This window comes from Marmota marmota, unplaced genomic scaffold (assembly GCF_001458135.2).
Source record: "Marmota marmota marmota unplaced genomic scaffold, marMar, whole genome shotgun sequence".
Classification (NCBI taxonomy): domain Eukaryota; kingdom Metazoa; phylum Chordata; class Mammalia; order Rodentia; family Sciuridae; genus Marmota; species Marmota marmota.
Genome location: NW_025999863.1, coordinates 2430470 through 2448075, shown reverse-complemented (window position 1 = coordinate 2448075; position 17606 = coordinate 2430470). Strand labels below are relative to the sequence as shown.

The following is a 17606-nucleotide window of genomic DNA, read 5'->3' as shown; positions in this document are numbered from 1 at the left end:
AAGAAAACAAAAAGATGGAAGAGGGAGGCAGAAGGACCAGAGAGGGACGTGGCCGTGGAAGCTGGGGTCGCTGGCAGGGACCACAGGACAAGGGACCTGGGGGCTCTGGGACCTGAGGACAGCCCAAAGTCCCCAGAGGGAGGCAGCCCTGCAGGCACCTCCAGCCCAGTGGGACAGTCAGCCTTCCAGGCCTGGGGTCATAAGTGTCCCCAGCCTCACAGTCGGGGACTTTGCCCTGGCAGCTGCGGCGCCTCCCCAGCGCACTTGGCCTCTCTTTATCTGAGTCTGCTCATCTGGAAAATGGGGACGGTGACGTGCCAGGGTCTGGGATTTCACCTTGGTGTGCTGAGGAGTGAGCCTGAGGTGCCATGGGCGTTCCAACGCTAGCCACGGCCAGCACAAGGGACAAGCGTTGGCGTCTGTTTCCCAGGCCCCCAGAGTCCCCCCCGGGTCCCCAAGGCAATGCAGAGACCAGGTGGGTGGCGCCCACACTCCAGTCCCTGTTGCTCTGAGGGGCTCCTGAGCTGGGGGATGGGCCGCCTGGTTACTGCCTGCACTCCCCTTGTCCTCTTGCAGCAGCCACCAGAGGGCACCTGTGAGCACCGGAATCCGGTCCCTTCCTCCTCTGCCTGCAGCCCTGGGTGGTTCCACCTCCCTCAGGGTCCCCTCTGCAGCTCACTGGCCGTGGGAGAACTGCCCCCTCTCCTTGCTGCCTCCCCTCCTCCCTCTGCTCCAACTATACTATACAGGCTCCCTGCTCCCTGCTTTGTTCTGCCCCAGGGCCTTTGCCTGGGCTGCACCCTCTGCCTGGAGTGCTGTTCCCACAGACAACCATGTGCCTCCCTGTGTCACCTCTCTAGGTCTCTGCTCAGATATCTTTAGATGTATATTTAATTTTTTTTTTTTTGATTTTTAACATTTATTTCTTAGTTTTCGGCGGACACAACATCTTTGTTTGTATGTGGTGCTGAGGATTCGAACCCGGGCCACACGCATGCCAGGCGAGCGCGCTACTGCTTGAGCCACATCCCCAGCCCCTCTTTAGATGTATAAATGTCTACTGCCATTTGCCCTACATGTGCTCATCCCCTGACACCCAGGGGAAGACTTCTTTGGTCAGAGCGTGGCCCAGACTCCTATGGGTCCTGTGTCTGACTCGCCAGCCTCAGGATTCCCTTCCTTCCTTGTGGAGTCCCGTTTATACAAGAATCTTGCCAAGTCATCTGGGCGCAGTGGCTCACACCTGTCTGTTGAGAGCCACAGCCGAGTTGGGATGGCGCCTGGCCTTTTGCCCGCATGTTAACGCCTGAAGCAATGAATACATTAAAACTCATTGAAACATATATGGAAGATGTGCATTTGGATAGAATTGATGTAAGTTTGCCTTTATTATTTATTGTACTACCAACAAAAACTATTCCTACAGGAGTATTTTGCAAGAAGGCCCATTATTGTGGATACATTTCTCTTATTCTAACACTATTCTTACTAGGTATCCTGAGGCTGTAGGACAATTAATACTCAAAGGAATAAAAGCAGCAAAGGGAGTGTTTGGAATTTCTCCCAATAAAATTATTACTCCATATACTATGGATCAAATTGATGAGTTAGCTAATGAGTTAAATACTTGGGCAATAATCACGTGCAAATCTAATGTTTCATTTGATAACCACTTACCATCTAATCCTTTGTTGTCTTTTTGGTCTTTGCATCCTGTATTTTTCCAAAAAATGACAAGAAAAACACCTATCATGAATGCTCCAAATATATTCACTGATGGGTCAAATAATGGTACAGCAGCAGTAGTTACCCCTGATCAAACTTTTACATTTTTAGTATCCAAAACAATCAACTCAAAAGGTAGAGCTTAATGCAGTTTTACAAGCTTTTGTGATGTTTCAAGATTCTGTATTTAATTTATTTTCTGATAGTCAGTATATAGTTAATGCTATAGTATCCCTTGAAGATGCTGGTAGGATTTCCCCTTCCTCTACTGTTTTCTCTTTGTTTTCCACTATACGAAGTCTAATCTGGGACAGAAAAGATCCATTCTTTATAGGACATATCAGGGCACATACAGGATTGTCTGGAGCCCTTAGTTTGGGCAATGATTTAGCAGATAAAACTACACATGACATATTTTTCCTACACCAGAAGCAGCTACAAATTTTCATAAAAGGTTCCAAGTCAATGCTAATACTTTACAAAAGCGCTTTAAAATAACTAAGGAACAAGCCAGACATATAATAAAACAATGTCAAAATTGTGTGACCTTTTTACCACAAGTTAATGTTGGAGTCAATCCTAGAGGACTGATACCTAACCATATTTGGCAGATGGATGTCGCACACTTGCCAGAATTTGGAAAATTAAAATATTTGCATGTTACAGTTGATAATCCTTCCGGATTTTTGATGGGCTCCCTTCATGCCAGAGAAAAAAATAAAGATATTATAGCTCATTGCTTACAAAATTTTGCCACTGTGGGCGTTCCAAAACAGTTAAAAACAGATAATGGCCCTGGCTATATTTCTACCTCTTTTAAGCAATTTTGCTCATCATTTGGCTTTACTCATATAACAGGAATCCCATACAATCCACAGGGACAAGGCATAGTTGAAAGAGCTCATCATAACTATTAAAATGTACTTATTAAAGCAAAAAGAGGGAATTGGGAAGGGGTATACATCCCCCAAAGATAAACTTAAAATAACCCTTTTTACTCTAAACTTTTTAAATTTGGATTCGTCAGGACTTAGTGCTGCGGAAAGGCACATGTGTCCAAAAAATGTACATAAGCCCAAGGTACTTTGGAAGGATATTCTAACAGGATAATGGAAAGGTCCTGACCCAGTGATTGTCTGGAGTCGGGGTCTGTTTGTGTGTTTCCACAGGGAGAACAGCAGCCGATTTGGATTCCAGAGAGACTAACTAAAGCGATTTCTACAGAACAAAAAGAAGATGATTTGGCTCAAATCCATAACAGCTGATATCCAGAACTCTAGTTTGGCTATCTTTACATCTGCGACAGTGTTTCTCCCACACCTGGAGGCTAATGAATAATGAACACCATTAAGGCCTATTTCAAATGTAAAAAACTTTGGGGCTTGCTTGCGGGAATACCTTCAGACCCATATGCAAGTTACAGGAAGAAGGATGGGATATCAAAAGAAGAGTCAAACCCAGGTGGTAACCAGGATGCTTTTTTCAATATCTATTTTATTATTGCCCTCTCCCATATCATGAAGTTCTATTTTGTTTTTTTGAGCTCATACAGACCTAGGTTAATGTTTTTCTGATCAGTTCTATTTTTTGACTGTGGAGTTTTTAAATATTGCAATGGGGATTTCACCTGTGAAAAGCTACAAGGCCTTTACTATTATGTTAGGTGTTGTATGTATTATATTATGTGTGCACACTTGTGTTTTATGTTGTATGTCTTTATGTGCATATGTCCATATATATGAGGAGTGCTCATAAAAAAATGGATCCAAATTTTTTTTCATTATTCACGTGATTTAAATGGTTTAATTTAAATTGGGTAAACAGCTGTTGAGGATTGTTTTAAAATGTGAACAAAAAAGGAGGTTAACAGATCTGTTTGTTTACTTTCACCTTTCCTGTTCATTATATCTAATTCTATTCAGGATACTAAATTGTTTAGAAAATTGCTTTTTTTTTAGTGCCTGCTGGAATGTTACATAATTTTTTTTAGCCATTATTGCCAGAATTCCTATCTTCATCCCAGTGTCACTGAAGACAAAACCAAACTACAGCTTCTGCGATAGCTATCACAGTAAACTGTGTAAACTGATGCATCAATGAATAATGTAAATCAACAAGTAATGCTTAATCAAGGAGTCGATTTGCTTTGGGAGGAAATGGACATATTNGAGGAGAAGTTTAGGGAAAAGAGGATCAGGGAGGAGAAGTTTAGGGAAAAGAGGATCAGGGAGGAGAAGTTTAGGGAAAAGAAGACTGGGAAAAAGAAAAAAACACAAGTTTCAAAGCCCCAAGGGGTATAGTCAAAGCATCAAGCGCACCCAGAGTCTCACATTATCAGGCAAATGCTGCAGTGAGCCCCTTCCCAGCCTCCACTTTAACTGAATTACCTGTGCAAAAATTCTGCCTTTTGGGGCAGGGCTGGTGGCTCAGAGGTAGAGCACTTACCTCACACGTGTGAGGCACTGGGTTTGATCCTCACCACGGCATAAAAATAAATAAAGGCATTGTCCAATCTCAACTAAAAAAAAAAAAAAAGTCTGCCTTTTGGTGGGAGATCTCCTTGGCTCAGTGGTAGGGCGCTGCTTAGGGGCTTGGGTTCACTACTGGGCGCCAAAAAGAGAAAAAAACCTTGAGTTTCAGAAGGTGAGGATTTCAGCATGCGAATTTTAAGGGGACCTGATTAGGTTCCGCAGCGAGCAAACTTTAGTGATCACTGTATACCTGGGCAGTGCAAGGGGCTTTGATTGGTTTGATTGCAGGTGGACCACAGGACCTTGGGCATGCCAGGCCAGGGCTCCACTCTGAGCCACACCCCCAGGCCAAATCTTTTTTTTTTTTTTTGGGGGGGGGGAAGAGTACCGGGGATTGAAATCAGAGGCACTCAACCACTGAGTCACCTCCCCAGCCCTATTTTGTATTTTATTGAGAGACAGGATCTCACTGAGTTCTTTAGTGCCTCACTATGTTGCTGAGGCTGGCTTTCAATTTGTCATCCTCCTGCCTCAGCCTCCGGAACTGCTGATATTTTAGGCATGAGCCACGGAGCCCAGCCCCCAGCCCAATCTTAAGTTTCAGAGGAGCCCAGAAATAGGTTCTGTTGTTATTCACAGTTTTAATGGCAGCATGTTAAGGCTCAGAGAGGTTAAGTAACTTGCCCGTGGCCACACAGGCAGTGAGAACACAACCATAATTTAAACTTGGCTTTGAGTAAGCAAATGAAAAACATCTAGCGAATGGTACTGGAACTACAGTAAACTGCCTTTTTTAAGTAGAAGGTGAGTCCCCTCTTTTTAGCTGGGCAACCTTGAGCAAATGACTTAACTTCTTTGAACCTCAACTGCCTCACGCGTTAGACTAGCCTACCCAGGAGGGAGAGGACTAAGTGAATTAACTCATTTAAAAGGGATGTGCACAGGCAAATTCGGGCGGCGTGCAGTGGGGACCGCTGGTCGGCAGGGGCCGCTGCCGAGGCTTTCGAGCCCAGTGGGCGCCGCAGTGAGCGCATGCGCAGTGGCACCTCCCTGCAGAGGTGAGTCCCCGCCCTTTATCCCAACTTGAATTTATCACTGCAGACCCTGATCCTTGGAGTGACACGTTTTGCTCCTGGCTTCTGCTAATTCCTTGTATGGGAATGAAGTTTGGGAGAGAGCCTTTCCTGGCAACATCTGGCCTTCCAGCAGTGGGGTTGAACACCTTCTCAGGAAAAAGTTAACATTGGAACTTAAAATTTCCCCATTCCCCTTAAGCTCTCCCCAGTCCTCAGCTTCCATTAGGGTTTCTCAGTAAGCAACGGCATGGTGGTGCACGCCTGTCATGAAGCTAAGGCAGGGGGATGGCAAGTTCAAGACCAGCCTGGGCAATTTAGAGAAACCTGTTTCAAAATAAAAAAGGGCTGGGAATGTAGTTGAGTGGTAGAACGCCTCTGGGTTAAATCCTTGGTTCCCCCCCACCCCCATTTTTTTTCCCAACAAGCAGTCCATTCACTCGAGAGTAAAATTAAACTCCCTCTTCTAACGAAAACTTCCGCATTACCTCTCTGAAATGAGCTCATCTTGTAAGGAAGTACTGAGAAGTGCCTAATTCACAACCAAGCACACAGTAGGAGCTTAGTGCATTTAAAGATTAAAAAAAAAGAAGAATTATACTAAACGCAAAACAAAATATCCGTTTGCAGAAAACACAAATGGCACATGCGCTTGCCTTGTAAAATTAACAGATCTTGTCACGTACTCAGGTGTAGGTATTTGTGGCCACCCCGGGAGCTGACATATGCTCCTGCCCCCCCCCCCCCCCAATCCTGCAGTTTTGAGGATAGATACTTCTTGAGCATCTCTATCTGCCTCAATATTCCCCTGGCTTTAATGGTAATAGCAAGAGGAATCACTGACCACACGAATGCTGGGCTGTGACAACGCCTTACAAAGAGGACAGAGCAAAGGCGGGGGAGGGGTGCGCAGATCAATTTTAGAGTCCAGTATGGAAACAGCATTGCTTTCTGCCGACGCAACAGCTCCGGGTCTCCCGGCCCGGCAAAACACCGCAGTCCCTCTCCTTTTATCTAGTGTGTTCAGTAAAGAATTTACCCAAGGGGACGTTATTTGTAGGAATGAGAACATCATTCATTGTTGCAAGAAAAACCGAGAGCCTACTATGTGCATCGAACTAAGTACCTTATAAAAAACAAAGATACACAATCGATTGTCAGTTCATTCCCTGGAGCCAAAGACCCGAAATACAACCGTTTCCTAGGGTCAGATTAGGACACTAATGCTGAATAATCTTCCTGCGCCTCCCCCTGGACAGGAAATGAAATAGAAAATTGCTCATGGAAAGCGTTTAGCCCCAGCTTGAGACGCAGCAAACCATTCTCTGAAATAAGTAACCATTTTTATTAGTAGCAATGACAGCTAATTAAAATGGAGCGCTGGACGTGTATTTAATTCATTTTCTCTCCCCCAAAATTCGGGTAGTACTGATTACCGCCCCCACACACACACACACACATTAAGACGCAAGGAGGCGGAGACACGGAGAAATCCAAGGAACTACGAGTTTTACAGGTACTATGGTGAAGCCGTAAGGCGTTTTGTTCTCTCCTGTATCAGAGAACAAAATTCTTTCACAAGGCCCCGTAAATAGTAGATGCTGGATACGCATTTGTGTGATAAATGTTCCCCCAGCTTCTCCCAGTGGAATCATCTTATGTAACAACACAGATGAATAAGTTCATATTGGTACAATGCACACACCCTATTCACCTTGTAAGGTGCCATTAATAGAAGTGCTTGGAATTTTGCAAACTGACACGAGCTGCAACAATATGATTACTAATCTCGGCTAAAACGACGCTCTTCGCTTTGCGCACCTGACCACCGAACGCTGCAGCCAGACCACCGCCCCCCGACACGCCCCCCTCCCCCGCCACTCTCGCCTGCCACTGAGCACCTGCCACTGAGCAGAGGCGCCGGCGCCTAATGGGTTAACGACAAAGTGCGTTCTTGCGCGCTTGCGCGCTGCGTCGCTTAGCTCCGCCCCCACAGCGAGGTCATATGACCCGCCCAACCGGCGTCGACCTATAAAAGGTTGGGTGTTGACGTCAGCGTTCTCTTCCGCCGTCGTCGCCGCCATCCTCGGCGCGACTCGCCTCGCTCGGATCTGCTTGGGAGAATCCACCGCCATCCGCCACCATGGTGAGCAATTTCGTCAGACTGGTGCCTCAGGAGTGCGGTGGGCTCTCTGCTGGTTCGAGACTGCCCACCCTGAGGTCCCGGTGCCGCCTGGACGGGGAATAGACATGGCGGCGGCGGGGCTGGCGGGCTCAGAGCTGGGGAAGCGGCCGCCGCCATGTCTGTGGGCCCCTCTGTTCACTCGGCCCCTTCCTCGCTTCCGGAACCGCGGCCGCCTCACGGGACCCGGGGTCCCGCTAGAGCTGGGGGGAGGAGCGGGGGAGGGCGGTATGATGATGTGGCAGCCGCTGTAATGGCGAGCACGGCGGTGGGAGCAGGGTGTAGACAGGGAGGCGCCTTATGTAACTCGTGGGCCGTGAGTTTGAAATCGATTTTTGCTGGGGGCTGGGGGCGGTAGGAAAATGGCTGGGGGGGGAAAGCAAGGTCTGAAGAGGTTCTCCCCAAACGGCTCCTTCTGCTGTGCCACCTCGGCCTAAGTCCTTGTTCCTGTTGTTGCCTGAATTGTGAAAATGTGCTTTGAGGCTGGAGGTGCTGGCTTGTGTCCGGCTCCCCGGCTCCGCGTTTGTCCAAAATGGCCTACTTAGAATCCTTGGGTGGGTGCTTGTCTCCTCTTCCAGGCAGGAGTGACCTTGGGTTTTAAAACGCTTTTAGTGGGGCAGTCAGCACCGTGGTAAGGCAAGGTGCTGGGAGGCTCCATCCTTCCACTAGCAGAGTCCTACTGCCTCTAGGGAAACCTGTTTTCAATCTCCGAGTTCTCTTCTCTAGCTTCCTTCTTGCTTGTCAATTCTGAATGACAGCTACAAGGAGACTCTTCAGAGAGTGGCAGTGGTTTTTAAAGGGTGTATGCAGACACTGGCAGTGTGGGGGTATTGAAGCACCCTCCCCAGGACTAGCCCCCTCCTGGCCACAGGCCTGGCAGTCTATCGACCTAGTGTGACCTGGTGTTCCCTGCCAAACCCGGTTCCTGGAATCCCTGTCCAGTCTGAACCCCATCCCCCTTCTCCCAGGTGAACTTCACGGTAGACCAGATCCGGGCCATCATGGACAAAAAGGCCAACATTCGCAACATGTCTGTCATCGCCCACGTGGACCATGGAAAGTCCACCTTGACCGACTCCCTGGTGTGCAAGGCTGGCATCATTGCCTCTGCCCGGGCCGGGGAGACCCGCTTCACCGACACCCGGAAGGATGAGCAGGAGCGTTGCATTACCATCAAATCAACGTGAGCGCTGCTGGTGCTCTCTGGGCGTGCTCTCTGGGCTTGGGCAGGGGTGGGAACCTAGCTGCAGGCCCCAGGCAAGACACAGTGAGCATCAGGGTCTCTACCCAGCCTTTCCCCCTCTCTGATTGGGTTTTCTCCAAGGTACAGTTGGGGTTGTCTGGAGACGATTTGGTTGTCACACTTGGGAGGAGAGGATGTCATTGGCATCTAGGGGTGCTCTTAGAGCTGTGTCTGGTGTGGGATGGGAACTTGGCCCCCAATGCCAACTGCATAAACACAAAGCAGAGTGATATGGCTATTGTTTCTTAAGTGGGTGACTTGTGAGCTCTGTAAGTAGAGGTGTTCAAATTTCTTTAGGCTTGGGGTAGGGAGCAGGATGTGAACAGAGGGTGGTGACAGCAGTCTTGGCTTGACTCTGGCCAGGTCCTGCAGTTGCTCCTTGTTAGTACAGCCTCATAGTGTGGAGGGACCGGTCAGGTTCTGGGGAGCCAGTACGAGGAGGTCCCCATCCTTAGGGACACTCATCCTGGCAGAGGCACAGCAGAGACGAAGGATGGGCTGGTTCCCTAGACAGGCAGTCTGCAGCCTGTCTCAAGGAATGAGTAATACAAAGAGGGGAGGGGACAAGGTGGAGTGCTCTTAATCATGGCGCCCGCTCTTCACTGCTTCACCTTTGGCTTATGGTTGCTCCAGCCAGCCAGGGCTTTAGTCATGAGCAGGAGACCTGTGTGGCTTTTATGCCACTGACCTCTCCCTTGATTTGCAGTGCCATCTCCCTCTTCTATGAGCTTTCAGAGAACGATTTGAACTTCATCAAGCAGAGCAAGGATGGCTCTGGCTTCCTTATCAACCTTATCGACTCCCCTGGGCACGTAGACTTCTCCTCAGAGGTCACAGCTGCTCTCCGTGTCACCGACGGTGCTTTAGTAGTAGTGGACTGTGTGTCTGGTAAGCTGTGGGCTCCCATGTGAAGGCTCCCCCAACCTGCAGTCATTGCTGCCTATGTGTGACAGATCCCCACGTGTCCCCAGGTGTATGTGTACAGACGGAGACGGTGCTGCGGCAGGCCATTGCCGAGCGCATCAAGCCTGTGCTGATGATGAACAAGATGGATCGGGCCCTGCTTGAGCTGCAGCTGGAGCCCGAGGAACTCTACCAGACCTTCCAGCGCATTGTGGAGAACGTCAATGTCATCATCTCCACCTACGGCGAGGGCGAGAGCGGCCCCATGGGCAACATCATGGTGCGCCCCTTGCTTTCAGGGAGTCCTCTTGTGGGATTTGGCTAGAGGCGTTGTGATTGGAGGCATGCTTTTTGCTAGGTGTGGTGGGTTGACAGGGGTGGGATGTTTTAGAACTAACTGGACCCAGCTCCTGGGCTTTCAGGGACTCTGCCTAGTGACCCCATTCTCAGTGCCTTGTTTCCATTTTGTTCTAGAGATAGGGGTCCTGGCAGGATGGGCTGGGCACCCTATATATGATGACTGAAATTTCTTCACTTTGACCTGATGTCTGTTGAAGAAACCTAGCCTCTGAGCCTGGGTGCCCAGGGACTTAGCTGTGGATTCTACCCAGAGCCCACCCCCTGCTCATGCCTCTTTATTCCTCACTCTCCCAGATTGACCCAGTGCTCGGCACCGTGGGCTTTGGGTCTGGCCTCCATGGCTGGGCCTTCACCCTGAAACAGTTTGCAGAGATGTATGTGGCCAAGTTTGCTGCCAAGGGTGAGGGCCAGCTGGGGCCTGCTGAGCGGGCCAAGAAAGTGGAGGACATGATGAAGAAGCTTTGGGGAGACCGGTAAGCCCTGCATGCAGCACTGGTGGTGGGGTCTGGGTCTCTCTGGTGGGCAGGCAGGTGGAGATGGGGGATCGCTGTTTTTGACTGAATCTTCCCCAAGCGCATTCCCTGTGTTGCCCGTCTTGGTCATTGCAAAATCCCTAATCTGGGGCTGAACCCTTTGTTTCCCCAGGTACTTCGACCCAGCCAATGGCAAATTCAGTAAGTCTGCCACTAGCCCTGATGGGAAGAAGCTACCCAGGACTTTCTGCCAGCTCATCCTAGACCCCATCTTCAAGGTGAGAGTGACGCTGGAGCCATCCAGGCTGATGAATAGATGTGTGTCCTCTGTACTGTTAGATGGTGCGAGATCACCCCTGAAAAGGCCAGTCCGCTGACCTGTTGCTTCCTTGAGTGGGCAGGAGCAGCAGTCAGGGTAGCTGGTACCTGATCTGTTTCGACTGGTAGCTTAGACTTGCCTCCAGCTGCCTGAGAGGTGGAGGTAATGTAAGGTCCAGCAGGCAGAGGTCTGGTGAGGCTTGGCTTGCAACTTAAGGAGAAAGCACGGGCAGGCCTGCCCGGCCCAGTAGGCCTGCAGTCTTTATAGGTCAAAATCTGTAAGTTGGAGCGGGCTCTTTGCTCCCAAATGCCCTGCTCTGAGGTGTGCTGGTGTGTGTGGTGGGTCAGGCTCTTTGCATCATTACCAGCAAGCAGCCATGGGCTTTGTAGGTTTTCCAAATGGACTTGCTTGTTTGCTTGGTGCTGTAGGTGTTTGATGCGATCATGAATTTCAAGAAAGAGGAGACTGCGAAGCTGATTGAGAAACTGGACATCAAGTTGGACAGTGAAGATAAGGACAAAGAGGGCAAGCCACTGCTGAAGGTGAGCTGGCTGGAGACGGTTCCGTCTTCTCCAGCCTGGTTGGAGTTTAACTTATTTCTTTTTTTTTTTTCTTTAATGTTTATTTTTAGTTAGACATGGTAGCGTTATTTTGTTTATTGGTGCTGAGGACCAAACCCAAGGCCTCGAACGTGCTAAGCAAGTGCTCTACCGCTGAGCCACCACCCCAGCCTTAACTTGTCATTTCTGTGGGTGGTCAGCAGCCTGCTGGCCAAGAGATGTGGGCAGGAATGTGCCCTGCTAGCATGCTTTCCTAGAAGTGGCCATGTTTTGGAGAACCTGGTCCTTGATTGTTGGTTTCCTTGGGTCCCCAGTGAAAAGAAAGGTGACATGAGGGTCCTGGGGGTTCCTAGGCCACTTGTGAGCCTCCTTCCCTGCTGTCTTACAGGCTGTGATGCGCCGCTGGCTGCCGGCTGGGGATGCCCTGCTACAGATGATCACCATCCACCTTCCCTCCCCGGTGACAGCCCAGAAATACCGCTGCGAGCTGCTCTATGAGGGTCCCCCTGATGACGAGGCTGCCATGGGTAAGCAGGCGAAGCCAGGCCGGGGTGGGACTCCTGATTGTTGGCTGCCCTGCCTCAGGCCCAGGGTTTTGGAGGGCCGAGCTGCAAGAGAATAACTTCCTGTGGTGGTTTCTCTACTCAGGCATTAAAAGCTGTGACCCCAAAGGCCCTCTTATGATGTACATTTCCAAAATGGTGCCAACCTCCGACAAAGGTCGGTTCTACGCTTTTGGACGCGTCTTTTCAGGGCTGGTGTCCACCGGCCTGAAAGTCAGGATCATGGGGCCCAACTATACTCCTGGGAAGAAGGAGGACCTCTACTTGAAGCCCATCCAGAGGTGAGTGGTGGGGGTGGGCCTCAGTGCCCCAGGTGCAGCTCTGGAGCTGTGGCTTGTCCCTGCCCTGCCTGCAGCTGGTGGCTTAGGCTTGCTTGCATCTGCGCAAGGAGTGATAAGTTTGTGTGAGGTCAATTCATCGCCACCTTTTGTCATTACGACCCCACAAAGGCGAACAGAGAGGGATCCAAGGTCTCCAGAAAGCCACCAGCAAGGTACTTCCTCTGTTCGCCTGAACCCTAACTCAAAAATAGGACGAGATGTCCTGAGGAATCAGGTGGGTGACCAGTTTTGTCATCCCCAGAGAGCAGGTAGAGAGGTCTAAGATGGCACCACCAGTAGCTGATACTGCTCACTGGGCCCTACCAGCAACTGAGAGGGGAGAGAGAACCAAACCTCATTTCCGTTATCTGCTCAGGCCTGTCCTGTGCAAAGGCCTGGCCAATATTCCCAGTGCCTTTGTTCTTGCTTCTCTGTGCTCACGTTCAATGTGGCATGGGTGTGGCACCCCCAGGAGATTTGGAATTGCTGGTGATTCCTCCAAGTTATGTAGGAAATGCAGCCAGGGTTTGAGGGAGGCCCAGGCAGGAGAGCCTTACACTCTGTAGAGGACTGGGATCTAGCAGAACCAGATCTGGTGGCCGTGCCTGACATTTTCTGCTTCTCCCCAGAACGATCCTGATGATGGGCCGCTATGTGGAGCCCATTGAGGACGTGCCTTGCGGGAACATCGTGGGTCTGGTGGGCGTGGACCAGTTCCTGGTGAAGACTGGCACCATTACCACTTTTGAGCACGCCCACAACATGCGCGTGATGAAGTTCAGCGTCAGTCCTGTCGTGAGGGTGGCTGTGGAGGCCAAGAACCCAGCTGACTTGCCCAAGCTGGTGGAGGGGCTGAAGCGGCTGGCCAAGTCTGACCCCATGGTGCAGGTGGGCAAAGTCCCTTTCCAGTCACCTGGGAGCAGGTACCCCCACTGGGGTAGGGGTTGTTGGGTGACTTCTTAAAAGGAGAGACTGACGCCACCCCATGTCTTCTTGGTTGGTGGCTGCCCTCCAGGTTGCCAAAAAGGTCTCATAGCCGTGCACAGAGGTTCTTCAATTTTGCGGGCTGTTGCCTCCATCTGGCAACTCAGACTGCTCACGGCCTCGGTGGTCTTGCTTGCCCATGGGTGGTGGTCAGTAGGGGGTTGACCCTGTGCTTCCCACAGTGCATCATTGAGGAGTCTGGGGAGCACATCATTGCGGGGGCCGGGGAGCTGCACTTGGAGATCTGCCTTAAGGACCTGGAGGAGGACCACGCCTGCATACCCATCAAGGTGAGCTGAGGCAGCCCGTGTCCCGGTGTGCTGTGGGGAAGGGGCAGCCTGTGGAGCAGGCTTCTGCCACAGCAGGCCTCTGCCCTTGGTGCTGAGCACTCGCTCTGCACTGGAACTGTGGCGGCGATGGCTCTGCTTGTCTTCTGCTGTTTCTGGTTGGGCTCCTTAGACCTCTGCGCCTTTCTTCCTTGGCTGCCTTGAGCAGGGGCAGTTTGCTCTGCTTGCCTGTTGCTGGCTCCCTCAGCCTCCCTGGGAAGAGCTATTAGGGACACTTCTCCTTGGAAGGCCACCTCCAGGCAGCAGTTCAACTTCCAGACTCTTCTTGCAGAAATCTGATCCAGTGGTTTCGTACCGGGAGACAGTCAGCGAGGAGTCGAACGTGCTCTGCCTCTCCAAGTCCCCCAACAAGCACAATCGGCTGTACATGAAGGCGCGGCCCTTCCCTGATGGTCTGGCTGAGGACATTGACAAGGGTGAGGTGTCAGCTCGCCAGGAGCTCAAGCAGCGAGCCCGCTACCTGGCTGAGAAGTACGAGTGGGACGTGGCTGAGGCCCGCAAGATCTGGTGCTTTGGGCCTGATGGGACTGGCCCCAACATCCTCACGGACATCACCAAGGGTGTGCAGTACCTTAATGAGATCAAGGACAGTGTGGTGGCTGGCTTCCAGTGGGCCACCAAAGAGGTGAGCTGGATCCAGATGGCCTGGGAGGGGTCTCGCTGTGTCTCCTGGGTCTGGAGTTGGGCTGGGGACCTCTGGGATGCGGATCTTGGGGGTGAGGGGGCCTTTGCATGCTAGGTCAGCACAGGCAGGGCCTGCAGCTGTGTGGGTGAGGGGTGTGCACCTGCTGGGAGCTGGTGTGTGCCTGGTCTCTGAGGCCTCCCTCCCCATTCCCCAGGGTGCACTGTGCGAGGAGAACATGCGGGGTGTGCGCTTTGATGTGCACGATGTGACACTGCATGCGGATGCCATCCATCGTGGGGGCGGCCAGATCATCCCCACCGCCCGCCGCTGCCTCTATGCCAGTGTGCTGACTGCCCAGCCCCGCCTCATGGAGCCCATCTACCTTGTGGAGATCCAGGTGAGTGCACTGGCCTGCACTGGCCTCCTGCTGTCTTCCTACACGGAGCTGAATGCCTGTCTTTTCCTCGCAGTGTCCAGAGCAGGTGGTTGGTGGCATCTACGGTGTCCTGAACAGGAAGCGGGGCCATGTCTTTGAGGAATCCCAGGTGGCTGGTACCCCCATGTTCGTCGTCAAGGCCTACCTGCCTGTCAACGAATCCTTCGGTAAGTGCCCCTCGGGCCTATCTAGGCAGATGAAAGCCTGGCTTTCTGTGTGAGTGTGGGGAGGGGCCCTGGTGGGAGCTTTTTTGATCTGCTTTCTGCAAGTAGGTGGTCTGCCTGCACCCTGTGTGGCCCCCAGTCACTAGTTCGGAGTTTGTTTGATGAGGGCAGAAAGGCTATGGCATGTAGGTCAGTAGGATCTTGGAGATGGGCCAGGCGGGCTGCAAGCACTGTGGCTCAGGCTGGTTCTCTGCACCCAGGAAGAGCTGTCCCTTCTATATACTAGTGGCCTTTCAATCATTTTCATCATGGGCGGGGCTTAGTATCTGACTTGCCCAGGATTCTTCTACAGTCTTCTACAGTACTTCTCTACAGTCCCAGTTGTCATCACCCTAGGGAAAGCCTGGGTTCCCAGTGTCTCCCTGCTGTGGTGCTAGAGATAGAACCCAGGGCCTAGTACATGCAAGGGACCTGCTACCTCTTGAGCTCTCTCCGTCCCTCTCCCCACAGGCTTCACTGCTGACCTGAGGTCCAACACAGGTGGTCAGGCCTTCCCCCAGTGCGTGTTCGACCACTGGCAGATCCTGCCTGGAGACCCCTTTGACAACACCAGCCGTCCCAGCCAAGTGGTGGCGGAGACCCGCAAGCGCAAAGGCCTGAAGGAGGGCATCCCGGCCCTGGACAACTTCCTGGACAAATTGTAGGCGGCTCTTTCCAGCAGTGGTTTGCCACCCCTGGCGGGACTTGGCACAACACCCACACCCAGTTTGACCACAGCAACACGCCCTCGCATTCTCAAATGACACCTTGAGACTGTCCCCACACAGTGATGCCCTGCCTGAGGGGTTTCGGGGGCCCACTCCGTGCCATCACTCAACAATAACACTTGATGCCGTTTCTCTCTATTTATTTCAGGAGTCCAGAGGCAGGGGAAATGCCCTTTCTGAAGGGACTACTTGGCTGGTGGGGTGGGGAGGTAGGGTGGGACACCCAATACTTTTATTTCAGATCATCAGAGGGAAATTGAATTCAGATGTCCAAAAGTTTAAAATAAATGCATTAAGAAGTTTATTTGGGTATATGGCCCGAAGTGGATTTCCCTCAGAAAGGGGGAAGGAACAGTGGGTAGATAATTCCTAGAAGGCAGGAAGTCCTGTGCCGTGTCACCATGAGCACCTTCAGCTGTATTAGTGCCATTGGAATAATAAATTTGATAATGGTGGTGAAGTGTGCCATCCCTGTGACTTGGCTCTGCATCCTTCCTGGGGCATCTGCACAGGGGAAGGGTTAGGGTGGGTTAGTTCCAGTACAGCTTGTATAGTCTCCAGTGCGGCTTAGGTACCTGCTTGGGCTCTTAGAGAGCTGTCTGGTGCAACTTGTGCAATGGTAAGAATCGCCTGCATCTGTTCACAGTGGCAGCCCTGGCTCTACATCTCCTGTACTGATAGGTTAAGTCCTGAGGTGCAATGCGGAAGGGCTTCTGGGAGAAGGTGCCGCTATGGCTGTGAGCTCAAGTAGGCCTGGGGATTAGTGCAGGAGGCCATCTTGGGCCAGAAAGTACTATTTGTACTTTCTGGGGGATAGGAATAAGTTGAGGTCAGAACTAAGGCAAAAGCGGGACTGGAGTTGTGGCTCAGGTAGAGCGCTCATGTGGCATGTGTGGGGCGCTGGGTTCCATCCTCAGCACCACATGGAAAATAAAAAGATATTGTGTCCACCTATAACTAGAAAATAAATATCAAAATAAGGCAAAGGGGGTTGGAGAGCAGGGAGTGAGATGAGCTTGGGATTGTCAACAGAAGTCAGAAGACTGGGTCTTGACACCTGGGGTGGTTTGTCATTGGCTTTGGTTTCAGACCTATGGAGGGGGGAATCTGCTCTGCCCTGACCTTGGTAGGATAAACACTAGGAACCAATTTTTCATTTATATAATTGGTGTAATGTATTTGCCTCCCAAGGTTGTCATTTGGTCACATTAAATTGGATCCTGTCAATGGCAATACTTGACAGTCCCTTATTTGCATTTTACTTATTTAAAATGTCAACATTATTTAAAATGTCAACATTTGGGGCTGGGGCTGTAACAGTGGCAGCGCACTTGCGTGGGGCGCTGGATTCAAGCCTAAGCATCACATAAAAAAGCAAAATAAGGGCATTCTGTCCATTTACAACTAAGAAAAATAAGAACATTTTACAGCGAAGATTGCCATGCCACACAGGCTGACTACCCCGCTGTCCACCCCAGGAACTGCAGAGTGCAGCCATCCAGAGGATTCTACCGGCCCCCGCCCCATACTAGGGAGTGAAGAGGCAGGGCTCCCTACCTCAGAGTTTACACCTCGGCCCTTTTTTTTTTGACATGGCCCTCTGAGTTACTGACACTGGTCTCCAGTTTAGAATCTGCCTTAGCCTGGGAATAGACAGGATTACAGGCGTGAATTACTGCGCCTGGCTCCCAGTTGATCCTGCCTTTGGTGCTCTGGCACCGCGGGAGGCGGGACTCCTCCGTTTTGCAGCCTCAGCTGAGCTCAGAGTAGAGGCGGGAGGGGCGACCCAGGAGCCGGAAGTTAGCGGTCTACTTGGCTCGTCCCGAGTCCACTCCAGCCAATCAGATTAGGAATGGTGAGTCAGTCAGCCAACGGGGAGGCCGTATCCAGGTGTGGAGCCCGGAGAGAAGGCGGAGGGCGGGGCGTCGAGGTGCGGCTTGAGCGGCGGGCTCACTGACCTATGGGAGGTAGGCCCGCTTCCGGGTGGGTACTTGAGGACGTGGTGACGTCGCGCAGGCGCGACGCGGCGTCCGAGGTGGCGGGGCTGGGACAGAGGTCCGCGGCTGAGGCTAGCGCGGCGGCGGGGCTGGC

At 51.4% G+C, this 17606-nt stretch overlaps 1 protein-coding gene and 1 non-coding gene across 2 annotated transcripts; both read left to right on the top strand.

Annotated features, from left to right (window-relative positions):
• Positions 1 to 7314: 7314 nt before the first annotated feature.
• Positions 7315 to 15992, top strand: Eef2 (eukaryotic translation elongation factor 2). Its single transcript, XM_015503630.2, has 15 exons — positions 7315 to 7415; positions 8420 to 8634; positions 9401 to 9582; positions 9666 to 9877; positions 10252 to 10430; positions 10603 to 10708; positions 11178 to 11291; positions 11698 to 11836; positions 11958 to 12153; positions 12822 to 13080; positions 13359 to 13466; positions 13795 to 14148; positions 14363 to 14545; positions 14619 to 14751; positions 15259 to 15992. The coding sequence occupies exons 1-15, from the start codon at positions 7413 to 7415 to the stop codon at positions 15450 to 15452; spliced, it is 2577 nt and encodes an 858-aa protein (XP_015359116.1). The 5' UTR covers positions 7315 to 7412; the 3' UTR covers positions 15453 to 15992.
• LOC125619859 lies at positions 10107 to 10171 on the top strand. The gene has a single exon (XR_007351454.1). It is a non-coding gene; the product is annotated as a small nucleolar RNA SNORD37 (small nucleolar RNA).
• Positions 15993 to 17606: the final 1614 nt, after the last annotated feature.